This window comes from Tauraco erythrolophus, chromosome 3, assembly GCF_009769465.1.
Source record: "Tauraco erythrolophus isolate bTauEry1 chromosome 3, bTauEry1.pri, whole genome shotgun sequence".
NCBI classification, from domain to species: domain Eukaryota; kingdom Metazoa; phylum Chordata; class Aves; order Musophagiformes; family Musophagidae; genus Tauraco; species Tauraco erythrolophus.
Window position 1 is genome coordinate 91,179,824 of NC_141467.1, and position 27,827 is coordinate 91,207,650.

At 40.6% G+C, this 27,827-nt stretch overlaps 2 protein-coding genes across 3 annotated transcripts in view; one reads left to right on the forward strand and one right to left on the reverse strand.

The window, feature by feature from the left end:
• Positions 1-10,768, forward strand: part of MTBP (MDM2 binding protein) — a 29,817-nt gene extending 19,049 nt beyond the window's left edge. For both annotated transcript variants that reach the window (XM_086609550.1, XM_086609549.1), the window contains exons 17-22: positions 1,341-1,436; positions 4,276-4,542; positions 5,788-6,034; positions 7,163-7,276; positions 8,976-9,041; positions 10,550-10,768. In XM_086609550.1, the coding sequence (XP_086465676.1) occupies positions 1,341-1,436; positions 4,276-4,542; positions 5,788-6,034; positions 7,163-7,276; positions 8,976-9,041; positions 10,550-10,585 (826 nt within the window). In that variant the 3' untranslated portion in view covers positions 10,586-10,768. The remainder of the gene's footprint in view (positions 1-1,340; positions 1,437-4,275; positions 4,543-5,787; positions 6,035-7,162; positions 7,277-8,975; positions 9,042-10,549) is intronic.
• A 6,003-nt stretch (positions 10,769-16,771) lies between these two features.
• SNTB1 (syntrophin beta 1) overlaps positions 16,772-27,827 on the reverse strand; it is a 120,304-nt gene continuing 109,248 nt past the window's right edge. The window contains exons 5-7 of the mRNA XM_086608800.1: positions 21,238-21,434; positions 19,237-19,427; positions 16,772-18,007 (exon numbers count right to left, since the gene is read on the reverse strand). Of these exons, the coding sequence (XP_086464926.1) occupies positions 17,915-18,007; positions 19,237-19,427; positions 21,238-21,434 (481 nt within the window). The 3' untranslated portion in view covers positions 16,772-17,914. The remainder of the gene's footprint in view (positions 18,008-19,236; positions 19,428-21,237; positions 21,435-27,827) is intronic.

Below are 27,827 nucleotides of genomic sequence, written 5' to 3' on the forward strand. Positions count from 1 at the left end.
TTTGCTTTGTAGTACATTACTGTAATGTGAGTATCTCTCATAGGACTTGGAAATCTTGGATAGCTAAGGGTAGTATAAAGCCAAAATCAAATACTAGATAATAAAGCAGGCTAAATGTTTTTGCTTGAAAGCTACAAGGTCTGCAATGACTTATACGGTGCATATAAGTCATTGTATATGTACATATTGTATATGTATTCCACTTGATCCGAAAAAACCCACAGAAAACCTATGAAATTCCATAGCTAGATTGTTGTTTGGGAGATGTTGAACTATTCCCTTTTGGACATACCAGGTTGCTGTTCCTGTTGTGTCCAGCAGAACTCTGTACTCCTGGCTGCTCGCCCCTCAGCAGGTGCTCTGGCTAGATTCTCTGGAATAATTAGCAGCTTTGCACAGTTCAAGCACAGTGACTACAGACCCAAAGATTTTCCTGACCAACGGAAGGAAGAAGGAGATTTTATGAGAGACTGGTGAATTAATGGAGTTTTCACTTGTTATCCATGTTTGAGCTTAAATAGAGGTTTGATAGATTAGAGCTTTGGCTGACGGTCTTTCTAAATGGCTGTCTTACTAGATTGAGTATCACATCTTTCCTGGATGTTTTTCCTAGATAATTTTTCCATTGGTAATGGTGTATAGACAGTCTATGTGAATAAAACTTGAAGCAATGTGTAAGTGTCAGATACTGCTACATCTTGGCTTCATCTCTTCCCTTCTTTAGCGATAATTGGGATGTGACTTTGCAGGGTAGGCTAGGATCTGGCAGCATGCTCGCTCTGTCTGTCTTGCTATGGATTATTCTGTTGAAATACTTTCAAATACATCCATGTAATTTAGTTGCAGAGAGTTACTAGCTGGATAGTTATCACAGGAGACAAGTGGTTAGTTATGAAGCTTGGGAAAGATGACTATTGGGTGAGACAACAACTTGAAGCTAAAGGGAAGGAATGGCTGATTATAGCACTGGATTGAGAAATGGGAGGTCAGTTCCCAATTCCTCTCAGTTCATCCTACTACTCAGTGGCCCATTGTGAAATGAGGTTAAAGTTGCCTGGTTTTATTGATAAATTATTTAGAACAGTGACTAAACTGTTCTAAACTGGTTGAAGTCTCTAAGAGCTTCTGTAATAATAATAGCTCAGTAGGTATTAGTTAGCTGAACTTAAATTCTCACTTCAGTAAAGATTTAATTTTCTTTTGATGCCGTACCCCAGGGGCTTACCTACAAGACATGCTGTGTTGGTCTTTCTATGTCAAGGCATTTGTTTCTGACTTCTGGAAGTATAATTTATCTTGACTGTAACTAGTTGAAATAGATTTTTATTTTCGCCTTTCAGTGAAAACGCATTCCTTTTGACACCAGAGCTTACTCCTCGGAAACTCAGAGGTTTGCCTTTTGAAAAGGCAGCTGGATGCCATTATCATGGACTTGAGTAAGTTTCCTGGCTTCTTTTCCCAGCATTATTTTTCAGCTTCCAGTCAAAGTATAATTAGAAATATTTCAAGCAACATGATCGTTAATTATGCAAAACTTTATGTATCCTTTTCCTTCATTGGAACAACTTTGCACATACTACCTCTCCATTTATTATTGCAACGCTCCTGCCCATGATGGTAACGTACAAACCTTTTAAGTGTTTTTTTTTTCTAAGTTGTACTGCTATAGCTATTCTTAGTGTCTCTGAAAAATTTAATTCAGAATTGGAAGTGGCAAGGGGAAGAGAGTTCATTAGTACCTATCAAGTCCCTGGAGCAGCACATGAATGAGCTACGTTTCTACTTTGATATTAAATCGTAAGCACTTTCAAACTAATAGTTACAAGGTTTGAGACCTGCTGTGAAGCTGCCTGTATGTTCAGGGAACCTGAAAACAGCACCAGCAGGCAAGTGTTAGTGGTAAGAATCTTCTAAAGGAACGATGTGGTTAGGACTGTATTTAGTCCCAGACAGCCAGTGATAGTTATTTGTCAAAGGTTCAGATGGGCAAACATCATATAATGAAGCTGTATAAAAATTGTTTAGAAAAATATAGATATTGTCATTGAGGAGAAGAGTAAAAGGGCATAGACAAATGCTAGGGTAGGTAATTCAGCATAACTCTTCTATGTGGACAGACTCTTAATCTTAATGCAATATATATTAAGAAACGCAGTGTATACCAAGCGTAGGCAGTTTGGTCTTCATGCAAATCTCTGCTGTCTCCTAAAAATGGCATTTTCAGGTAATAAGAATGTAACTAATGATACTGCTGGTATTTTTATTTTTTCTTTTTTGTAACAAGAGTATCATGTGGTCTTTTGGAGCTGTGTATTTTGTACCATGCAGTTGTGATTGCAATTTCCGTCTGCATAGCTGCTGTATTCATATTTGGAAGTAAAATCTTGTCAACAAAACCAGGAGTAGCAGTTACGATCAAATCAGATTTCTGGTGTAATGAACCTGTGCCAAACACTTGAATCCTGTGTTGCAAAGAGAAAGTAATTGCCGTTAAAGCAGAGTGAGTAAAACAGCAATTTAACTTCTAAAGAGGAAAACATTTTTATCTTTGTAGGGCATGTGATTACTCAGAGAACTGAGAATATAAATAAGGAAAATTAAATACCTTGAAATTTGTAAGTTAAGAGAACTTACTCTTATCAGATAATGAATTTATTTCTAGTGGAAAGTCTTACTCAGCTGTAGAAATGGATTCATGGGTCTGTTATTAGAGCAGTGAATTTCTCCCTGAATATGAAAACACTGTGAAGGAAGTGAAGAAATCAGATCTAGCAATTTAACATGACTCCATGTTAAGAGATAAAAGTAAAGAATATATATCTAGTCTAAGAGCAAGAAACATTGCTAAGTAGTTCGGAGGGTGGGCTGAGAGATAGCTCACATTGTTCAGAATGCTTGTTAAAAGAAGGATGGAATAATATTGGATAATACTGTTGCCTTACCCTTAGAGGTAATGTAAGTTACTGGGAGATGAAACGTAGGTCTCTTGCAAGGAATCTTGGAAATCATTTACACAACAGAGAAGTTAGTTAAGATGCATTTTGTATTGTTGTAATCTCATGAGTATGTTTCACTGAGTTAGCACTGTTCATTTGTTCTCTTGGAGCTTCACTGTATTTAATAGTCTTTTCTTTTGATTTGGTTGATTAAACCACTTATTCTTTGTAGCTGGTAAGAAGCTGGGAATCTTGTGCTTGTTCAATCACACTTTTGTATTTTTAGCATTTAAAAAATGTGACTCTCATACAGCAGTGCTTATCTCAGACAAAGCTAAAGGTTGCATTTCCAGAGAGTGCAGTTAGCAAGAATCTATATAAATAGCATTTAAAATATTTACCACACCCTATCTTCCTCATACTTACATCACTTAATACAATCTCACAGCAACTTAGTTTTAGGCATGGCCTGGCTCTTCCTAAAATTATGTCAGTTAATGTTGCACTTTGGGATTCCTGAAGTACTCGTAACTTGCATATTACATGTATTGCACTTTGGGGTGTTTTCTTCAGGCATTACCTATGTGATTCTCTTATGGCATGTGCACTGAAGAAATCTTGGGTTGGTTGTTGGGTTTTTTGACTAGGAAAGCTGTTGCATTCTCCCAGGAAGAAACAGAGGCATATTGTATGATCGTATATTATCATACAGTGTATAATTTTATATATATTAACCTGGTATTTTCTGAGTCTCAAAGTTTTGGTGGATGCTTGCAAGGTCTGAGGTCTGAAGATACCGTATCCGTTATGGTGTGCTGTGTTCATCATGTATTTGGGTTCTGAGCTATCTTCATCGCTGTTCTATTAGAGCGTCACGCTGGCTAGCATGTTAACAGGGGTAACATCTGTTAAGTATGTACTGAATATGAAAATGATAAAATCTCAAATAGAGAGACTGATAATACAAAGGTAACACAGCGCTGACTATGAGGAGCAAATGGCCGTTGTCAGCATCGTAATCCATCATTTACTGTTCAAGGAAAAATTTCTGCTAATGTCCATGGAAATCTTATTTGTAAGACCACAGGGCAAAGACTTACAAATAGTAAATTATTCAGCTTCTGTGTTGGAGTTAGACTTAAATATAACTAAATCCACGAGATGTGTTAATGTACTGAGCTGTTTTAGGGTATCTTTCAGAAAAATACACCAGTACAAACAAAGCAGTTTTGGAGATTATACGAGAGTCAAAAGTAAGTTGTTCTGTTTTTTTTTTTTTTTCTGATTGTAATAAAGCAGAGACTTTTTCTTACATATTTCTCACCAATTTCAATTTTAGATACTGTCTAGATAACAGAAGAGCCTTAGAGAGAGACGTGGGATATGCTGAACTTCAAACTCGTCTTATTCGCTATGAGACTCAGACTACTTGCACCAAAGAGTGCTGCCCTGTGCCTGTTGTCTTGAGCCCTCTCCCATCTCCCGCAGTCTTGTCAGAGCCTGGAAGCGTCCCTGATGGAGAGTCTTTACAAAGTGAATTCAAAACAGAGGCATCAAGGTTAAAACGCAGATCAAAAGACTTGGATTGCTTTTATCCCAAGAAAAGGTAATGCACTGAATAAAATAAATCTTTAGCATGAAATATTTCAGTAATCTCTTGTGAAATGCATCTTTTCTTTCATCTCAAAATGTTTTTAGTGAAGCTATCTAGACAAATGTTCTAGTTATTTAATCCTTTTCTGTAGGGTCTTTTTTTTTTTTTCTGAAGTGTGACCTCTCATTGATAGCATTAGATGAATCAAAACCATGCAGCACAAGCACCTTTTATTTAAGAGATCTGGGGTTTTATCTTGCAAAGTCTCAAGTGCCTTTGAAAATGTGACAGAGAGCCTCATCTAGGACTGAAACTGTCAGTGCTGCTGCAGTACAAATAAAGAACTAAAGGTTTAGAAAGCCAAGCACTGTACAAACAGAATAATTGAATTTCTAATCCAAAGAACTGCTGCTATAAGATGACCTACCAAAATTCAAACTTAATGCCAGCCTTGTTTATTAAAGTCTTTTCCAGAAGTCTAGTTTTTAAGACTTCCCTTTGTACCTTGTCCTCACTCTGAAGATGCAAACTCTTTGCGTCAATGAAAAATAGCTACTTCTGAATTCACTTTTTACTGTAATACTTCACTTCTTCCTTCTTTCCAGTTTGATATCCTTTGCGATCTAATCACAATAAGCCTTTAACAGAGGTATGGTTTTAGGAATATCCATTTCTTTTGTAGCTTACTGAATAGTTAGAAAAGAAGATACAATTGTGCTTAACACTTCAGAAATTGGAGTTTCAGAATTACTAACACTCTTACAGTTGAAGGATCAAGCATTACCGTGTTCCAGTAGAATTGTGACGCCCAGCTTCCCATAGTTAAAGATGAGTTGTGACTTTCCTGTAGGTACAAAAGAAATTGGATAGTTTCAAGTAGTTTTATCTTATCCTGAGACTGGAGGCCGGTAACCTCGTCCCTTCCTAGCTATCTAGGTGAAGAGTCCATATGGAAAACTACTTGTTCTTCCAAAAAGTTTTTCTTCTAAGTTACCTCGTTTGTTCAGTTCAGTTTCTAGACTTTTTTGACCAGAGATGCAATGGATCTGTGTATCAGAGACCAAATCAGTCAGTGAAGTGTTCTTCTAATACAAAAGAAGTTACGTACTCGAATGCTGTCTGCTATTTTCAGATGCTGTTTGTAAGAATGTACAGTATTTAATACTCTTTGCAGCAGCCTTTATAGCAGGAACTAAGGCACCAAAAGAGTCAGTACAAAATCTAAAGTTCTTTTTATCTTTTTTTTTTCCTTTCCAGGCTAACCAAGTCGGAGAGTACAGAGTCTCTCCTCTCTCAGGCAAGCGGAAGTAGTGGGAGCCACTGTACCATTGCAGTAACAAGGAAACGCTCTGAAAGATCAGCTTCTTTAGCGTCGATGCCACTGAAACAGCCTGGTCAGCCCCACAGAGCAGCCAGTAAGGTTGGCTCAGCGGGTCACATAAGTGCAACTGACTCTGAAACTTCAAAGCCAGCTAAAGAATCGAGATCCCAGAAACATACGAGGGTAAAGATCTATGTTGTTTGCTTAGTGAAAAAGCATCTGCTTAACTTCTTTCCATGAGACTTGATTTTTTTTTTTTTAATTTTTTAACTCAAAGTGGACTATCTTCTCTATTTGTTATTATTAAATTTCGTTCTGTTCACTTGTGTAAGTGAATTCTGAAGGCACTGAGGAGAGTGCTGCAGAAGCAAGGAGTGAAAAAGTATGTAAGTATTATATTGAGCCCAGGGAATTAAGGCGAAGAGCGATAACAACTCTGAATAAAAAAGATGAGATTGGATATCGATGAATGGGAGTTGTGAAACGTAGAATATTAGTATAAAACCTAAAGACACCAAAGAAATACCAGTGCTAGAAGGGTCAAAGCCATTGTGGAAGAACAGACTGTTCTGAGAATACAAAGATATTCCAATAGTTTTACAAGTCCATTAACTGAGGTAACATTTAAATACTTTGATGCGATAATGTTTAATTAATAGCTGTATATTAGAAATGACACTTTTAAAATACAGTACACAAAACTGTTTCTGGCTTGGTAATACTAATTTTAAATTAATCTCGGGGTGCTAGAGAGGACACTGCATGAATGTTGATATCATACTGTCAAAGGCACGTTGAGATGACCCAAGTTAAGTGTAAATTGGTGTGACTCATTCAGACCTACAGCCAAGTTTAAACATCTCTGATATAAAGAATGTCAGTAAATATTTTAATCTGACTGTAGTGTCTGATTTTTTCAAATTATTTTCTTAATATGGGTGTGGCAAACAAGAGAATGTCAATATAAAGAAAAATTTTTGAGAAAGAGCGAATATTTTGGAGAAGAGAAAACCCAAGCCGTTATCAGTTTTTTTCTGTCTTCCAAGCCCCATGTGAATACTCACTGATTCTTTACATTGGTTTGACATGTAAGCATTTCCTTAATTTTTGAGATGAAGGAAATGGAAATAGGTTGTTAAATAACTCTGCCCAAATTTGGTCAGGGAGTTGACAGCATTTGGCCAATGGATTAATGACAGAGGCAAGATCAAAAAAGATCAGATGTTCCATTTTTTTATTTTCCTTCTCTTAGACAATTTTTCATGCCAATAATTGGGATGAACTTTTGAGTGTGTTTCTATTGTTTCCAAGATGCTGAAGGAGGTGGTTGCTAAGACTCTTCAAAACCATGGAATTGCAGAGGATCACAAGTGCTTTGCATCATGCAGCCAGCGTCTATTTGAGATATCAAAGTTCTACCTAAAGGTAACTGGAAGATGTGCTCTTACAGTTTTTTTTTCCTTAGTTAAGTAAATCCATTCCTAAATAAAACTTGAGATGGACTATGGGATATTCAGGCTTGATTAAGCTGATACTTAGTGGTGTGCTAGTAGTGTGTAGAGTATGTGAATAAACCTTTGGACTTGTTGTCAAATACAGAGACTAGTTTTACAGTATATTTTGGGGGTTGTTTATTTGTTTTTAAACCTTATAAATTAATGGTCTTTTATGTGAGATAAACTGTCAAAGCAGTGGTCTGTTAAGTAAGGTCATGCTTATACTATACTGCTTCCTTAGCTGCTGTAGCTATCTCCTGGCATCTGTTGTAACTGTCTCCTCGCCATAGTTGAGACAGCTCAGCCTTTTTCTAAGGCTATGGGCTCACCCGGTAGCTTCTACAACTAACTCAGAAATTCTAGTTCCTTGACATGCTCCCTGAAGTCCTTGTAAATGCATTGTAAATGTGTACAACTATCTACAGGGTGCTGCCAAGTCAGTGTGTGTTAGAATTGCATCAACCTCATTTTTAGGAGATGAGAATTCTTTCCACAATACCTAGGACACTTTGTGAGTCAATGCTTGAGCCCGTGTTACTTAGTCATAGCAAAAATCGAGTTAAATTATATTACAGGGTGTTTAAAAGCTCTTGCTCACAAGCTGAGCTGCTGTTTCTGGTCATTTGCATGCGTATAGCTTACCAGCATTTGTGAACTAACTGAGTTTAGTCAACTTCAGTAAAGGTAATTTAAGCTAAATGAAGTTGCAGTTAAAGAGGACTGGAAGCTTATGCAGGCAATTAGAACATCTTGCTGATGAGCACCAGCTTCTTAAATAATTAGAACACAATTGTGCAGTCATTCTCTAAGCACCGACAAAATGTCCCTGAAATACGCCCTGAAGGAAGATCTTCTAATCCAAAATCAGAAAGAGCTGCGTGATGAGTTGAGTGAGTTGGGCAAATCAGATGGGTTCACATTCCATTCCAAGTAGGAGAGAGAAAAAAAGAAGAGTGGTGTAGTGATGTTGTCCTTTGGAAAGCGCATCTAGAGAGAAGTGTAGCCCCAAGCCTGTAGGAGTCCTTTGAATCCTTTTTTGTGCTGTGTGCTTCAGAAGCATGACATCATAGATATCATTTTCCTTTAGAGACAAGTAGTAAATGAATGTTCTTAGTTTTCATTTCTCTCTAGGCAAGGTTATGTGCTTGCTGTGTTTGAGAGTGGTTTAGATGGGGCTAATTGCACTGCACAACAGACAGAACTGTTGTAGGTTCCCTTTTTGCACTGATTTTCCTTCTCCATGTCCACTTCTCTGTTGCCAGAACTCTGTATTTCAATCTCAGCGCACAGCTGAGTTCCATGTTTCTACAGAAATAAGATTTCAATCCAGAGTGTAAGAACTTTTAAGGAAAAAAAAAAAAAAAAAATTCTGGAAATGTGCAGAAGGTTGGAAGTGTGGCTCAGTTGCACGCTTGAGTACTAGGTTTGGATTGCTGTACGGAAAGCTGCAGTCCATTGGAATAGTTTTAGATGATTTCTTTTTTTAAAAAAAAAAGTCAAATTATTCTGTGGTTCTGAGCATGGTGATAAAAGGGTAACACTTCCTCTGGATATTAGGCCCATTGTAATCCAAATTAGAGTGATCATGTGAGTTTGCTAATCTCTGTGGTTTTGTGTTTCATATTTAGGATCTTAAAACTTCTAGAGGACTTCTTGATGAAATGAAGAAAACAGCAAATAACAATGCTAAACAGGTAAGACCATTTGTTTATTTGTTCCTGTAGCTAGCCAAGGCTAAATGTAGCTGCAGCAGCTTGGCTGTAGGATGGTTTAGTCCACAGCTTTAAGAGATGAAGAGACATGTGCATTTGGCTGCAGGTCTCGTTTCACTCTCTGATCTCACAAAAACTTTCTCTCAGCAGTAGTCCCATGCCAAAATTTCCAGTTGCATATATTCAGGTTTTAGATGGTGTTGTAGTTATAGCTGCCAATATGATATGCCACAGTAAGAAATGAAAGTGAAGGCAATAAATGTTTCCACATCACTGGTAAAAACATAAGATGTGAGATTTTTCTTCATTTGAGAGAAGCCTGGGTCATTAGGGAATTCTTCTTTCCTTATGTTGAAGGAAATAACATTTCTTTTCAAAGGTTAGGAGGCAACAAAGGGATCTATAAAAGAAAATAACTTTCTTAGAAGAAGCAATGAAAATTAGTAATTTTAAGCCTGGGAATAACTGTAAGGACGAGAGATATCAGATGAGCTTATTTGTGTGAAAGGTGGGACTTATGTGAACAGTAGCACAGAGCAAATGACAGGAGTAAATACTTCTGTTCTCCAGAAGGTAACTCTTTTTATTTAAATTCGGAAAAACATGCTCAAATGACTCCATGATTTAAGAAAGAAAAAGAAGATATCATGCATACTTACAGCATGGTTTTCAAAATCATAAATTAAATTAAAGGGTTTGAACTGAAGTAGTTAAATAAGAAAACCCAAACTCTGAAGGAAACCTGCTAGATCCTCACAGAATTTATTCTGTGAGAGCAGTATTTATTGTGTTCTGTACTGTGTTCCCTTGTGAATTGCTTCCTACAGATCGTAAGGTTTCAAAAACCATATGGGTTGTGATGTTTGGTGTTGAACTGGGATATTGTGCTGCTACACTGTTTCTCACCACCATCTTTGTCTGGGGAGGCCTGCTGGTAGTTTTATATAGATTTCTTGTTGGCAAAAGAGGCATTAAAATGGGGCGTCTCTTATGCTGGCCACCTCTGCCTGTATTGCAGAATACTTTCAATCTGTGTTATAAAAGATACAATTGCCCAGGACTAGTCAGTTGTCTGAACAACCACCTTGTTTGGGAAATAGCAGTAATAACGGTGGCAGACACAGCAGCGTAAAACTCTTCTGCATCCTTCTTTTTACAGCTTTAGGAATCTTTCTGTGCTGGAAGCATGAGCTGTTTAGCATTGTGTGTGCACCTTGTTGCTAGTACATGGAGAGAGTGGGGTGATGTAGCTCAATTCAGGAGGTCTGTAAAATTTAATGCAGTTCTTGGGTAAGGCTGTATCCTCTGGGTTTATGAACAACTCTTTCTCCTTTTGAATGGATTACTTTTAAATCTTGTTTAGTAAATACCACACAGGTGGTGATGAAGGCGGTGATAAAGGAAGAATTGATAAAATGTGTAAGATGTTCTTAAGTTGCTTTCAAGAAGTGAGTAATGTAAATTGGTTGTTTTCTCATTTATTTTCCCAGGTAATTGAATGGATTTTGGAAAAGACTGGCAAGTAGAGGTACTGAATGGCTGCCCTTCACACCTTCCTAGAAACTGCGGAGACAGAGCACTTCCGATTCTGAGAAAGCATTACACTGCCTAACACATGCACACACATGTCTACACACCGGAAAGACTGGGCAGTGTGATTATATAGACTCGATTCTCAAGCACAGTAGCATGTTTTGAAACTTTTTATACTGAAGGTTTTATTTTTTTTAGAAACTCAAATGAAAAAAGGTTTTATTTTATATGCGTATTTATTATGCTGTTTGTTAAAAGGAATTTAACTTGACTTGGTTTGATAAAGCTTTGTGTATTTCTCAACCAGATAATTTGTTTTTTATGCGAATTAAAAAACCCACCAGATTTAATTTTAATAACTACTTTGTTTTACCTTTTTGCATGAAGACCTCTATTCTATTTATTACTACTTACTCTTGTATAAACAGCCGTTTACAGTGTCAACCGTTGACATTTTGTAGAATAATTAAGAACAGTTTGTAGTCAGCAGGTGAAAGCAAACAGAATTCGAGTCACAATTATCTCTGTGTTGTAGTACAAGAAAAAAAAAAAGCAAGTCATTTGAAACTCGATGCAAGGTCTCATTAAAGAAAGGATCATTGTTTTACAAACTGAATTTCTGGTATAATTTCATGCATATTCTTTGTGAGACTCCTTAGAAACAATTCATAACAGAGTTCTGAGATTTCTTTTCACGAGGAAGGAGAAAAGTCAAAATGGTAGCCGTAACGATGAGGGTGAGGGCTGTGAAAGAGCTGGCATACTATGATGAAATCAATTGGAAGGAAGAATTTCTACCCGAGTTGCAAGCACAGTCAAACACTAAATTCGGCCTCAGTTTGCTTAAGTCTCGGGCATGTACCTGGCTTGTACTAGTGTAATTATTCCAATTAGTATTATGTTGAGACGAGGAGTTCCTACCAAAACAAATCTATTTCACAGCTTTCAGCGTAAGGATTTCCTATTCATCATATAAACTAACATGACTAAAATTGATAGAGATGCAACGTTATTGTTTGCTAAATTCTTCTGGAAGGAAAACGGATTAAGCAATACTAATATAAATGAAATTTAATATTATGAAAAAGAAATTGAACTAAACCATGTGTAGGTTAGACTTAGTACTCTAAAATCTGCTCATTCTCCAAAGAGCTTTCTTGATTTTGTAATGTTATTCTTTGCTTAATTCTATTTTGTGTAAAGCCAAGCCCCAGGGAGGTTTTTCATGTCTAACAGAATCTTGCATTTAACTCTTCCGTTCCTTTGTTGTGCATTGTTCTCCTGAACTCGGCAAGACCTTTGATGTGTGGGTGTGTACTTGTTTTAACTGGGCTGAGCAGCAATAGGGAAGCTATGGAGCTGCGTTACTGTGGCAATGGGCCCTAGTGAGCACGATGTGCGTCCTAGCCCAGGACAACACAACTGCTGAGGAGCAGGACTACATTTATCTGCAAAATGCCACACATCCATAGCATCCAGGTTTTGCTGATTTGACAAAACAGAAAGGCAATGAAGATAGATATTTAAACAATTATCTAAAAAGTGCATGCATGAAGTGGTTCCAATGTATTAATTACTGTGCATGGCTCACATTTCCTTGCATTCAAGACAGAAAACAAGAAATTAATCAAGACCTTAATCTTCCGCAACATCTAATATGGAATAAAGTAAGTCCCTACTTCCAAACAGAGAGAGAAAAGCCGTAAATTACAATCTTGTATCTTCAGCCTGAATGTTGATACTTTTGTCCAAATACTAAAGCAAGCCACTGAAAGTTGTATTTCCTACTTAATTTTGTGGGAGGTTTTATATACTTGTAATTGCAAAAACTTTGTAGTTAATAAATTATGCATTAGATGATAAGTACAGAAACTCTACATTTCATAAAATACTTGAGGTTAACTGTCATGAGCAAAGAAAATCCCTTTAGGAAAGTAATTAATACTCTCTAACTGGCTTTCTTGATGAAAAACTACCTACATGTATCTATAGAAGGGCTTCTGTGAAAAGACTCTTTTAAAAGTTATTTTCTGTTATTTTCTCATTCCTCCCTTACCTCTCTATGGATAGCGTCCACAGTAAGCCCTAGATGTAGACACGAACTATCTTACTTCATGAGCAAGTAGAAGCCAATGGTTCTTGTTTTCATTAGTCCTGCAGACGCAAAGGCTGGCCTGGAATGAGCAGCAGGACAGCAGTTAGGGCAGCACAAGCGCTTTGATGTAGTGTGTGTTTGCGTGATTCACAGCCTGAACTGACACAATGCTGCCCATGTCTCGTCTGCGCTTTGGGATGATGTTGGGAGGGTTTTAGGGTAAGTGATAGCTGCCTTGTTATCGTGGCTTAATGACACTGTGCCCCATTTGAGCTGTGGTGACTCCTTGTGCATGCTCTCGAAGTACAAAAAATAACACAAAATAATTTCACCTGTTCTGCCGTAACGGCGGTAAACCAAATTATCTCACATCTGTTGTAGTTCAAAAAGCCCACACTGAGAGTTCCCACAGCCCAGCTCATGTGTTCTAACTTACGTGATACAGAACGTAACATCATCCTTTGCCTCTGAACTGCAAATTTATTTTCTCGTTTGTGGCAGGTGAATCCAGTCTGCTCTATGCATACTTGAGGTTTGCGTGCTTGCTTTCGTGGTTTTGCAAGTCAGGATATTAGTCATATTCATCACTACACGTTTATGGTCCACCCATAATCCATGTTACGTGCTTATACAAGGCTGGGGTGAGACAACACGGACGTGGCTGCCATTACTCGGTGATATGATTACTTCTGTTACAGCAACTGCATGATGGATATCACTGGGCTACCACAGAACTGACTTGGGTACAAATGCTTTTCCAAATTCAGAGACGTTCCAGTTCTTCCTTGGGAGCTGTTTTCTAATGCCTCTAATTATTTACACAAGAACGGAAATTCTGATCCAGAAAACAAACTGAAAAGCTAATCCTATGTGGAAAAAGTAGCTGATATGTTCACAAGAGGTTGTAGTCTTTGTTACTTAAATATTTAATGTTTTTCCCCTCATGCTTTTAAATTCAACATTTGCCTGGTTAATCTTGGGGTTCACGTTCATCAAGGAGGCCAAGAGTTTCTTGAAATTTTGCTATTATATTGTTAACATGTCCTCTTTAAAATCATAGTCACCATTGAATTCAAAACTTTCAATTTTAGATACAATTCCCAATAACTTTATAGTGATCGTATATATTGTAATAATGTGTGTATGTATAGTAATATATATACACTATATAATGTAGTGTAAATATATAGTAAAATATATATACACACTATATAGTATAGTAATAGTGTGTGTGTGTATAGAGTAAATAGCCCCAGTAGACAGCTAGTTATAAACCTGCCAGTTTGACTCCTGAAAAATAAGATACACTTAAAAATCAATGATAGAACGACAAAGTGGAGTGTTTGTACAGGCTCTGATTCTGTCTCCGCTGAAACCAAAGAAGCTCTAATTAATTTTTAAATGGGGTAAGTGGACGTTGAGAAGTCTCTTTGCAGATGGAAATCAGATCAACCTCTACTTCAAATCAGCTGTGCTTCCAAACGCGAGGGGCTGGATGGAGTGTGCTCCATGTCCTGTGGGAAGACAGAATACTTACCTTCCACAGGAAAACACTGATTTCATTATTTGGCAAAGACCAATTCTAATGTTGTCTGTGGCAGTGATTTACTTGGTAGTGCATAAAGAGTTGTGTTCCCATTTATAAAGTACCTTAAGAGAAATGCTAGCTCCCCTTGAAGAGCGGGACTCTTAGGAAACACCAGTATGCTTCCCTGAACACAATCAGATCGGCTTTATTTTATTTTATTTTTTTTCAACAAAGACCTTATATCACATTTTTCCAGTAACATATATGTTCCAATATGTATCCAAGTCTTTCTAACGGTGAAGCTGCTATACAAACCTTCTGATCAGATCGTTCAGTTCACAGTCAGCATTTGGTGAAAAGAGCGAAACTCTAGAAAACCCCTTTGAGCATTTCCATGAGGCTGGTCTGCCATACCTCAGGTGAGACTGAAAGAACAGGCTTAGAATCCCAGTTAGCTTTTCTAATTGGGCCACTAAGTTAAGAATTAAAGTCGAGGGGAAGAAAAATATCCTTTTTTCTCTAACCGTTCGTAAGAACGAAGCAAGGCACATGTTGACCTCGCTCCTTGAAGGTGGAAGCTTGAATAGAAGTTTCTGTTTTGTTTTGTGGGGTTTTTTTTACAGGTTCTATCAACTACCCAGTTTAATATAAGCAGCAGAGAAAGCACTGTAACTTCAGCAGGTGAGTCTGAAGGACCTTGCCCAGAACATCCCTGTGGTCTTTCAGGAAGTGCTTTCAGCCGTCAGCAGCAGCGTCACTGCCTCGCTGTCACATCAACGCCCAGCTTACTTAACAGAAAGCACCGATGTGCCACTGACAGATCATTAATACTTTTTTTCGTTGTTTACAAATTTGTAAAAGTCATTCTGTCAATACTGGGAATAGTTCTCTCAAGTAACTGAGTTCTTACAGAATGACTGAGGTTTAAGATGTAGTTTCCCCAGCCCAAAACCAAAGGACAGCCTTCCAAACAACTTGTTTGGGTACAAAGTAAGCTCACCTCTCAAAAATCCAATAAATGACTTTATTAAATATATTCTTTTCCTCTAAAATATAAATATTCACTATACTCTTATAAATGTGGAGTAGGTCCATATTTCATTTGTCTATCCCATCCAAATATGAATCAGTCCAAAATCTGAAAATGAAGAAATAGCATCTGTAATTATCATTATTTTTTTCTATAAATATATATAATATGAATTTTCTTTGCAAACTGTTTAGTTATTCACTTATACTTCATATATTACTGAGCACCTTAGATTATATATTGTGTCATTTAATTGTTGGTACTAATAGAGGAATTTGTAGTATTTACAATGCACATACATGGTAAGTATAACATTCCAGTGATTTGTAAGTGTTTAAACGAATACGGAGATAGTGCAGTATAGTTTACATATGTATTTAACCTACCCCACAGTATGCAAGTTTTCACTTTAACCTCTGGAACTTTTATAGGAGCCTGTGTCCGGATTTTTAAGTTACACTTTGGAACAGCAATAGAAGCGTCTCAAATCACTTTTTAAAAACTTCACACGACGTATTACTTGATGATGTGATGTGAACTCACACTCCAAGACCCGGTCCCCCAGTGTACCGACTGCTCTCAGCTTCTCAGAAGACGTTCTCCTAGAAGCTGCCAAGCCAAAGGAGACCCAAAAAACTGCCACAGAAAGTTACGTGAAGGGCAGTGGTCGCTAAATGAGAAATGTCCAGTTGGAAATTATTGGTAAGTTGTGTAACCTGTTATCTCCTACCTTGTGAATTTACACGAGGAATTAAGTGCAAGTACCGTGATGGTAAAAACAAAGTTCACAGCTCAGTGAACCCCTTCCCAGGCTTGGTTTTGCCAGGCAGGAGGTGCTGGGAGTGGGGCTGCTCTGTCAAACGGCGATTTAGCTGTTCTTCTTCAATTATTATTTTCTGTATTTGCAAATTCAGCCCATCATTTTCATTTTTAATTAGTTTTTATGATTAAAATGGAAACCTATGGAAACCACCACAAATGAATTCCTATACTGTGAACAAGCAGTATGACTTACACTCAACTCTCAAGACTTTAGCTTAAAAACAACATGGAACCAAATTGTGTTTTAGATTTTCCTCTTTGCCAGTCAAGCCACATTAAGTTGAAACTTGTGTGCTTTCTCAAGAATAAAAGAAGTGTTGTAGTATGACAAGCAAACTTCTACAAATTTCGGATTTATTACTTCCTGTACAGTTCCTGTCCTTCAAAGTGTGAATTCAGGGCGAAACGCTAAAAGCAAACAATAACCCACCCCTCTATGAAGCAGTTCTGTTTACAAAGTAAGAGCAACATAAATGCCATCCCTGCTCTGCTTCTGTCTCTTCCCACCCACTCACATTAAGCCAGTTTACTAGTTCCAGGTGCAAGCTGCGTGTATGACGCCTGACAACGAAGGTCAGCGGTCCTGCCTGCTGCTCGCTTTGTGCTCAGCGTAACTCCGAACGAGGCCAAAGCTCAGTGATTCACATGTTTTGACTTAAAACAGTAACTCGTGGTGCAAAACAGGAACTAGTAAGTTACGTGTATGGAGGTGAATGTCTTGTTTCACCAGCAAGGACTAAATCTGGGCTCGCCAAGTCATGCTCATAGGAGCAGTTCCTTCCATATTAAGGCTTTTCTGGCAGTGCAGCTCGTGTTCGTGCCTTTCCTCACTGTTGTGTGCTGCTTGAATAACTTTCCTGATCTAAGCTAGAAAACTTAAAAAAAAATCAAGTCTTCCTCACATTTGTTTTTCCATCAAGACCGCACAAGCAGCCTCAGCAGAGCTGACGGGGTGACACAGTAGAGGTAGGAGGACAGGAAGCTCAGCACAGCTTTCTGTTGGAAAACTGTTGTGGAAACGTGCTGGCAGAAGCTTAGGTCATGCTTCAACATGGGTTCAGGTAACTTTTACCTGAGCCGGGGGTCCCGGTAGCTGAAACTCATTAAGCCATTCTGGGAAATCACTATAAACACACATCAAGTGTGTTCTCCTACCTCTGCCCCACTGACAGCCGGCTCTCAGGACATTGCTGTAGCCTTGGCTCCATCGCTAGGAATGTACGCACGATGTCTTTACCGTTTAATTTGAGTGTGCCCCTTGGCAGGGACCCGCCAGCTGCTCACTGACCACAGCTGTATTGCTTTAGAGCAAGGTGCGTGTTTGCCTGCTCTGCTGGGTATTCAAACAACGGGTTCTGATGGCGCCCCAAAAGAAAAAGCTTCTGTAAGTGGTGCACGTGTTAACACAGAAAAAATATTTTACTTTTGGGTGGTGGGACAATCTTATTTGGAGAACTTCTACTCAAACAACCTTGAGCTTGCATCACAACCAACACCCACTCTCGTCTGCTTAGCCCTTTACTTATTCTATATAGACAAGTACATTGAAATAGGCACAGTTTATGATTCTGAAACATTTACATATATGGTACTACAGGCTTTTACTGTCTGATATGGGATTTTAAAATCCCATTATTTACAATGAAATCCACTGTTTTCCTTGTCATGCCACCTCTTTAGCTGATCAAAATGAAACCTTGGCCTTGGAAGACTGCAGAAATGACCAAGGCCTGGTACTGAACCCCAGGCTGGTGCACGGTGCTAGCTGGTACGGGTTGCTGCTGTTGACTTTACTTCAGATTAGCATGGTTGCTCCATCTTTCTTTGAAGAAACAGATGTATCTCAGTTATGCCACCAAGCCAAGCCTTGTAATCTTTGCCGACAGGAAGGAATGAATGATGAACACAATTGGTTTTGGACAGGAATGAAGGTCCAGTTGCTGAAAGGACAGAAAGATAGCGAGTTGAGAATGATTAGATTACAGCTCAAATAAGCAATCATTTACGGAGTACTTGCTTAACTGCTGCCTAGTATTTTTAACAGACTTCTATTAGTAACAACCCTTCATTGCAACATATTGTCTTTCCTTTGCATACAGCTCCAAATATTTAGGTTACTACAAGTAAGTAACAAGCATCTTGAGAGCACATGAGATCCAAGTGCCTCTGGGCTTGCATCCACCTGGGTAAGCAACAGAAAACTGAGTCAGATGCTGCACGCAGTTTTCCAAAAGGTTCAACCCCTCCATCTTTTCAAGCGCTGTTTCTGACCAGGAATGGCGGTGAGACCGCCATGTCCAATAGGCAACGCATCTCCTGTTGGCCACAGCCGAAGCCAGGATATTGCACCTTCCACTGATGCTGCACAGTAGCTCCTCTGTTCACACTGCTGGCAGTGAGACTGAACTGAGACTTCTTTTTTTCCACAGTCACAGTTCAGAAGATCTCACCGCGTGCGTGCTAAGCATGACAGACTTGTCAGTGTGGACAGCAGGTTCAACACTAAATTCGCATCAAAACAAAACAGATTCACCTTTCCACCAGTCATGCATCAACTTTACCGAGAGCTAGTAACAAATTCCCTTCTGGAAGCCTGACAACAAGCAGTTCGCAGAGTATATGTTACCAAAGGTGATATGAAGAATTAAGCACCTGAGTGCTCAGGAACTGCTGAAAACAATTTATCAGGAGAGACCGTGTTTACATGCATAATTTATGGTATCTAAACTACTTGTAGCAATAGGCACCTTATTTTTAGGCATTGTGACAACTTAGAAAGCAGACAGTTTGCAGTACATTTGTAGTCTTCAATTTTTTTCAGCAACTAGGTGTTCAAAAATGTCTAAAACATAGCTGCTTGTCATATCATAAAGTATGTTTGAATTGATACTTATTTGTTAAGTTCTTCCACCCACTGACATTTACAAAGTGAAATGGATACACATAAAAATTCAAAAATCCGGCTATGTAGAGAACTATTTATTCTTAAATATAAGAAATCTTTCATGCCTCTTTATATGGTTTTACCATTTTATCTCTGGTTTTAGTTTATCTCATTCTAAAGCCAGAGCCTCATGCTATACTAGGAAGAAAGCACAGCGCCAAGTGCTACTGGAACCTGTACTGGCCAGCTGTTCTTAGTGCTTCTCCACCCCACTGCAGTACTTACAATTTCTCCATCCTTTCCTCCAAAGTCTAAATAAAGCATCCTTATCCCATCATCTGAGGACATTTTCAGTTTTTCGTAGGGATATTGTGCAATTGTCTTAGAGAAGGCACCATCTTGCGGTTCAGTTGTAAGAGAGAATCCATGTTCGTAATGGATGGTCAAACGGCACTCCTGGCTTTTATATGTGCAAGCTGAAGAAGGAAAGAAAATTTAGCCTGTAACATTCTTAAAAGTAACAAATTCCTTTTGGCTGCAGATACCTGTGTTTTACATTCAATTTCAACACTATCTAGTGGAAGCTCACCCTTCCTAAAACTGGGCTAGTCACTCTAACCGTAAACCTGCAGATTTGGAAAAACAACAGAAATCACCCTGCCGTGCGCGGTCCAAGCGAGGTTTGTTAGTTATGGTGTAAACACACAGGCTGAAACAGTGCTCGGCAGTAGCAGTACCGACGTCAGCCCTTCCGGCTATTCGCTGCATTCGTCGTGTTGCAGCATTGGTCTACAAGCTGACACAAACACCATCTAAGGAATCTGAAGAAGGCTCAGCTGGCATTTCCTCCTTCCAAACCTTGACAAAGTCACAGCTACTTTTCTTCTTCTGTCTGACATACACGGCCAGAATCAATAAAGGCGGTGCACAACGCAAGACAAAATTAGAAGCTGTACAGGGTTTCCCTAAAGTATTTTGACAAAGATCAAGACACTCCTGAGTCCTCATTAGTGTTCTGGTAATTGAAAAAAGGCCCAGCTAATTGTATATAACAGCTACTGCAGCAGAAAGTCTGCATCTTGCTCTCAGCCCAGAAACATAGGCCACGATCCAAATTAAAAAATGAGGCGTTTAGGTGTTCACATCCCAAGTTCTCTTTCCCCCCACTTTCCTGTGAATAACTGCCAAGAAAGGTCCTGGGCACTGGGATAAAAGAAGGGACTGATGCCTTCCTCCTGTTTTTGGAAAGAAAGTCTTCAATGTCACTGGGCTGAGGAGAGGGACATGCCCTCCAGGTGCTTCCCCCTGAACACCCTGGTTGGTTTCCATGTCGGAGGCCCTTGCAAAGCAGCCTGAGCTCCATGGGAGGCACGGTGCCTGGCAGCCAGCAGGACAGCGTCCCCGCGCTCAGCAGCACGTGGCTGTACCTGACGGCTTCACCACCTCGGCGCTGTTCTTTGCTGTGGAGCAAATTTGTGCCTTGGCTCTAGCTCTCCCATTTTTAGGCTAAGAGATAGATAATGTTAATTTAGATAATGTTCATCTTTCACAGCCCTACCAACTGGAGGCCCAGCAGGGGAAGGACTCGCAAATCCTGGGGGCACTCAAGAGACAGGCACAGTCTCAAAGCCCCAGACCCACCCCAGGCTAGCAGCTACCTGGCTGAACAGGGCATCACCTCAGAGCATCTGCAGCTGGGGTGCTGCAGTTGATTTTGCATGTACAGAAACGCTGAGAAGTGACACCCTGATGTTCAGGGACAGAAATGACTAGCTGTCAAAATGTGGTTTTGGACTACTTTGTATTTCTCAAGTTTGCAGAGCTGGGTGAATAAATGACCAATTCATGCTTGTGAATGTGCCGGTCCTCCTCTGCCTCCTCCCTCTGCAGGAGAAACTCCCATCAGGCTCTCAAGGGTCTCCTGAGTCTCATAAAAATGCTCTTTACTGTGGGCTTCTGAACAAACCTCTGACGATCACTTCTCGGTGACATGCAGCCCTGCATGGCTGACTACAAACTTGTGTCTGAAACAACGTGCTGAAAAACAAGACTAAAAGTCTTAGAAAAACAACACCAAAATCCCTCTTGAGTGGGACTGTGTCCTGGTTTTATGGCACTGGTCACAGGTACTGCACCAGTTAGGACTGACTGGGAAAGCAAGGGGGCAATATTTTGAGCACAAAGAATCCTAAATATGCACATTTTTTAAATTAATCACCTCTAGCAGACCAGGCTTGAACTACCCACAAGGAGGTATGGAGACATGGCGCCGCAGGTGTTACTCACATGTGGTGATTTCTGTGATGAGCTCCGCGGAATTATGGCAGCCCTGCACCACGCTCCTTGTCCACAGTGAGAGGTCTCGGCTAGTCTCTGTCCTGAACAGATGGGTTTCGATCCCTTGCCTTGTACCGGTACGGGTTGCGAAAGACAAATCCACCCCAGACTGTGGGGAGCCTTTTCCTGGGCCAGAATGGACCAACCTGCAATTGGATTTGAAAACACATCAGGGAATTCTAATGCTGACACAGAGCACTGTGCCAAAATCCCCACCTGAGCGCAGCTCTGCTCTGTACACTCCTAAATGCACGTGGTTGGGAGCACGAGAACTCGCATCTCCTCTGTATTTGAGCCTAAAGTGTCTCCTAGTGACACTCAGAAGAGTGAAGGGCCAAAGCAGCAAGTACTGAAGCAGCCGGACATGCAGGTGATGATGGGGATGTCCCAGAGGGTCCTGAATTCCTAACGAGTTGTAGAAAACACCCCTTTGGATGAGGAACTGTGAGAAATCACCGACTGATCTGCTGTGATGGGGTTTGGTGCACAGATACAAGTGCTGGCTCAGATGAGGCAGCTGAATCCGGCTTTCACTATTGGGCTGCAGTTGCCATAAAGCTGAAATATCTGCAGATAAACTCTACAATAAATGCTGTCAGATAAAGTAAAATATGTAAATGCCAAAATTCTGTAAACTATGTAGATGCCAAAGTACTGTCTTGTGCATACTTTCCCATAAGGAACCTGCAAAACACAAAATGCTGCAGCTATTTGTAATCTGAAATTCTCTCGCATTTTGCTGCAATTAACATTTTTTTTTTGCCTGTTATCAACAGCTGATCTCTCATGGTCAGTAAAGGTCTGTTCATCTGGGTAAACACTAATTTCAGGGAACATTTTTGAGTGAGAAAATCAACACCTCGTAATTGTAATTCTTCTTTAAGACTGTCCTTTTGCTTTTTTTCCCTGCAGAAGCGTGGACGGCGGATACAGAACTTGCTCAGGGACATGACACTGATTCAGATGAAAATAATAATCCGGAACTCCATCAGTCTTTTGAGGCTCAGGGACTAACCCTGAGAGAGTCACAAAATGAAACCATGGAAATTCTTCTGAAAAGCTTTTTTCTGTCTTGTGTCTCCTGCTTCTCTTTCTATAGGCAAACAATATACTTCCTGTGAGACTATAAAGTAAATATGTAGCATGGTAGTAGAATACTTGTGCTGAAACATAAAACACTGGATTATACTAATCATCTACTGAATGCTAATTCACCCTAAAATTATTGTTCTGCATCTGGAAGAATAGTTGCCTGTTAGCTGACACTGTAGAAGTATGCCATCAAACAGATGTTTTAAGAGGAGAAAAAAAAAAAGCAGAAAAGAAAGAAAAATCACCACTTCAGCTTTTCAGTTATTGAAACACTAACCATAGGGCATCTGAAATTTTCCCCATATCCCCGTCAGCCCACGCTGACATTTGGGATGCGCATTGTGCTGAACAGATGCATCCCTCTTTCATACCCCAATAGAAGGCTTGCAAGATTTGTTCACGCTCAGGTTCCTTTGGATTTTGAGCATCCACCTTGATTTCAGGGTCTCAGGAGGCAAGAGGCAGAGCGTCCCAGGCAGAGCTGCCCTGCACTGTGTCTGGGCAGGAAAGCCTCTTCCAGAGAGGCACCTACATGTTCTCCAAACGCTTTTTTTTTTTGTCTCCAAGAAGGACTGTGTTGGCACCTTACTCAGCTTTGATACTCAAGGCCTTTTGTATCAGAAACAGTGTGACCAGCAGGACTAGAGAAGTGAACGTCTCTCTGTACTTGGCACTGGTGAGGCTGCACCTCGAATACTGTGTTCAGTTTTGGGCCCCTCACTACAAGACAGACATTGAGGTGCTGGAGCGTGTCCAGAGAATGGCAACGAAGCTGGTGAAGGGTCTGGAGCACACGTGTTATGAGGAGCATCTGAGGGAACTGAGTGTTGTTTAGTCTGGAGAAAAGGAGGCTCAGGGGAGACCTTATTGCTCTCTACAACTACCTGCATGCAGGTAGATACTAATAGATATTAGGAAGTTTCTTCACCAAAAGGGTTGTCAAGCATTGGAACAGGCTGCCCAGGGAAGTGGTTGAGTCACTATCCCTGGAGATGTGTAGATATGGCACTTAGGGACATGGTTTCGTGGTGGACTTGGCAGCGTTAGGTTTACAGTTGGACTTGATGATCTTAAAGTTCCTTTCCAACCTAAATGATTCTATGATTCTAACTGCACTCTGGGCAGATCATGCAGTCGGGGAGTCAGAGGCAAATGAACAGCCCAAAACCTTTTATACACTTTGATTTGGTGTGAGGAAGTGCAAACTGAGGAGAAGCTGCATCTTGATAATTAAGGCAGGAGATTGGGAACTGAATTCTCCAGTGACTTCTGCTGCTGCCTGGCCCCGTTCAGTCACTCAGGTGCAGGCAGGGCTGCTGCTCTCATGCTGCCTTCTGCTACCAGGGTGGGGAACGGACAACTGGGGGAAAAGCCTGAAAAATCACATCAAGTTTGTCATTAAAAATAAAACTATCCCACCTTCTCCCTGGGTCATCCCTTGTCTTTTATACAGTGTTTATCAGCTGTGCTAAAAATTGGTTTTTAATACTTGTGATACTGAATATGTGACAGACAGATGGTTCGAATGTTTTATTTCCTTTCAAATCCACTCCACTGCTCCCCTACATCTTCACGGCCTACCCATAGCACTGGCATTGTAGATTTTTCAGCACATGGTTAGAATGAAGATGTACTACTTTACAAATTAAAGTACGTGGACACGGCCAACATGAACATTGTTTCTTGCCTGCCTTCTCACTGACATTACGCCTTGATTATTAAAAATTCAGTCTCACTGTTTAAAAATCCTTTTCTGTCATACAACTCCAGATCGTGCTTTGGAAAATCATGCAGTTAAACATGAACTGGACAAATATGCAGGGGAACATTTGATAGTGTTTATGTATCAGCTGTCAGTACTGAGGTATTCACCTACAGGTCAAAGAATTCCCAAGCTTTAACAAAGCTGCATTCACGTGAGCTGTTTCATTTACATAAAATGATATTTTATCCTAAAGACCACAAAAATACCTTAAAAGGCAAAAAATAGTCTTAGAAACTTCACAGAAGGCTTCCCCTCACCCCCGCCTCCCGTTGCTCCACCGCAGCAGAGGTTGTGTGCGTGGTGCACGCTGCAGCCCGGAGCCGAAAAGGCACCCCAGAGCCGGCTCTGGTAATATTCAGCTGCAGTCCCTGAAGGTTACTGGGCTCCGTGGAAGTTTGGAAGATGTCTGTGAGGGCTTCCCTGGAGCGGCGAGAGCCGCAAGAGGGCAGGAGAAGGTTGAGTCTGGCTGCGCAGCACGTAGGTTGCAGGCAGCTGCTGTGAAACGCAACTCTTGGCATGCTCCAGGGAGCCTGGGAGACACTTCTCATCTTCTCTCGTTTGTCCCTTGTCTCTCTAAGTTTTGGGGACCTTTTTAGCATTATTCTTTGTAACCATGTGATAGCAAGATGGGTACGGTCCAAAGTGAAGTGCTGGTGCTGGGTGAGGCTCACTGGGACCTGCTCCTCATTCTAATGCTATGAAAAGAGTTTCAACCTTTTACTGCAACAGCAAAATCCAATGGTCTCTTCAAAAAGGACAGTGAAACCAGCACTGACATTCCAAGCAAGTGTTGAGCTGCTCATTTGAGATTTATCTCAGAAGAGGCCGTGATACAAGTGCATCAACAGTCATGCAGCTCTGCCCAGTAGAAAGCCACTGTCACCTAACCTTTCTATGTTGAAGCCGCTCCTTACCCCTGGCTTAGCAATTGAAACCAGCTCTGGAACGGCTGTACTCTTCCAAAACCTTTGCACAGGCCTCGCTCATCTGAGCTCTGCATGGAAGGAGTCACAACCATCCTCACAGCCCTGGGAAGACGACTGGAGAACTTGCATCGCTTGCACACCATCTCATACACCTCCCCTGGGGTGCTCAGGGACCCCGTGCTCCCCACCTGCCCCTCTCTCCAATTGCACAGGCAAGTAATTGGTGCCCAAACTCCTTCCCCAGCTTTCCAAGACATTAACTATCAATCAAACTGCTTTAATACTTTCTGGTTACAGACCTCAACTTTGTACAAAAGCAACTGATCTTTAATCAGAGTCTAACTTGGGCTGCTTTATTTTTTCATTCCATATCTGGCTACAATAGATAATGCAATTTGATTGTAAACATTTAAGATATAATTACTTAAGCCCCATTCCCATGCCAGAGGGAGGCACTGTTATTCAGGCATAAGGGAACATTGAAACACAGATTATGACAAAAAGGTCCCTGGAGTCAGGGCTACGAGCCAGCTGCTATGCCTCCCGGTGCAGGGATTTAAAGGAACAACTTAAATCTCCTGATCTCAGTTTTATTTGAGCTATTACTTATATTCCGCACAAAGCTGGGGAAGACTGGCTGGAAAATATTTTTAGGTCTTAATAGCGTCCACAGGTTGAAGGCAAACTTATCAACAAACAGAAAGGGCATGTTGAAATTCTGCTGTTAAAATACTGTAAGAAGATTGTAATCCTTCTACCACTTTCCAATTTTCTCTGCTCATTATGTCTCGGGTAGATTAAGCATGACTCTGTACAGTATCTGGCACTGAAGTTTTCCAGTTTCAGCAGCTTTTCAAATATGCATTAGCTAAGCAAAAATGTTTTCCCAAGGACTCATAAAAATCTGAAAGATGGGAGCAGCCAAGATTACAACATGTGGTCTGCAAACTTTCCAGGTGAAAAGTTCCAAATTGCACTGATCAATGCACTGAGGGGATTAAAAAACCCATCACGAGGAAGGTAATCACTGACCGAGCACGAACACAACAGTCAATACCTACAGCAAACTCTGTGTATTTTTTTGGTATAACTATACTCAGTGGGACAGATCATAAAAGCAGAATCCTGCAGGGTTTTAATCGAAATCATCCAAAACACTAGGTGTAATGATTTAGGGAATCTGACAATTTACGTAATCTGCTCACCTCGGGGATTCATGTATTTATATGTATTTATCAGATTGCGACACCATTCTGAATGTCAAGTTTGGTCTATCTGCTGTCTTTTTATCTGAGTGTTAAATTCAGAAATCACAGAGATGGGGCTGGAATGGTTCTCAGGAGGTCACTCGGTGCATCTCCCTTCCCAGAGCAGGGCTAACTGTGCTGACACACTCCTGAGGGTTACAAGCATCGCCCGTCCTTCAAAGTCCCCAGTGATGAGGATCATACACTTTTCCTAAAGAATCTAATCCAGTACCTTTTGCCGCACACCAAGTTTTCCCCAAGACCTACCCAGAACCTCCCCTGCCACAAATGTAGCCAGCTATGTTTGTTGTATCCGGCAAGGACCTGGAGAACAAGCTCTCCTGTCCTCCTTGTATTTCATCTTCATACTTGAAAACTAGTAACACGTTTCGCATAGACTCCTCTAGATTAAAGAAATAAGGTTTCTGGAGTATTCCCCTACCAATAGTGTCTTCTAGGTCTTACATTTGCATTGCTTTCTTCTAGACCTTCTATAGTTAACTGGCATCATTTTGGAAGTGCAATGCCTGACCTGAAGGTGGTGTATCACCTCAGGCTTTACTAATGCTCTGTAGTCAGGTATGATTACTGCCTCTGCCCAGCATACCACACTTCTGCTATAACCCAAGATGATTGTCTTTCTTTTCCCCTCTCCAAAACACAGCACCATAGATTAAAGTCATTTCACCACACCGCCCAGATGCTAAATGACAGAGCAACTACTTTGTCGCTCATTTTCCACCCCGAACCAGCACAGCTGGTTATCCCACAGCACTGAACTTTGCACTTGTCCTTTCTGAACTGCTTCCTGTCTTTCTTACAGACCATTTTCCCAGTGTGTAAAGACCCTTCAGCAGCCTGGCATCTGTGCTGAGCAACTTCTTACTCCCCTCCAGCCTGAAGACCAATGGTCCTCCACTCACATGGGAATCCCATCAGACGGAGATGACTGTCCCCTCAAGGCAAGCCAGTCTGCTCTCAAATCTGAACTCCTGAGAAAAAGTAAATAACTAACGGGCTCTTCAAGATGAGGACTTAAATTGTTTGATCCAGTAAATCAGTGGTCACTGATGATGAGGGCTAGTAATGCCACCAAAAGGCTCTTTGACACATGACAGTGAGTGGGCAGGAAGGGCAGGGTGTGCTGCAGGATCTCCGGTCACTGTAAGGAGCAGGACTTGGGTCCATGCACAAATGACACCCCAAAGCAGCAGGGAGCTGATGCATCAGCTTCTGCTGGGGCGCTCTCTATCCACAAATTCTTAACGCTTAGTGACACACCTGGACACAGCCTCCAGCTCCAACACTTTACTCAGTTTTCACTGGGAACTGTCACCCAGAATTGTCAACCTTCACCACCATGACATGCGGCAGGCTGCAAGCTGCAAAGCTCAGGGCTCTCGCCTCATGTTACAGTAACATAGGGTGAGTCAGAAAGACTTCCCAGGAAGTCTGAAAGCTCCATCACGGGTAGGTAGACTGGGACAACGCAACCATCACTGTAATTCA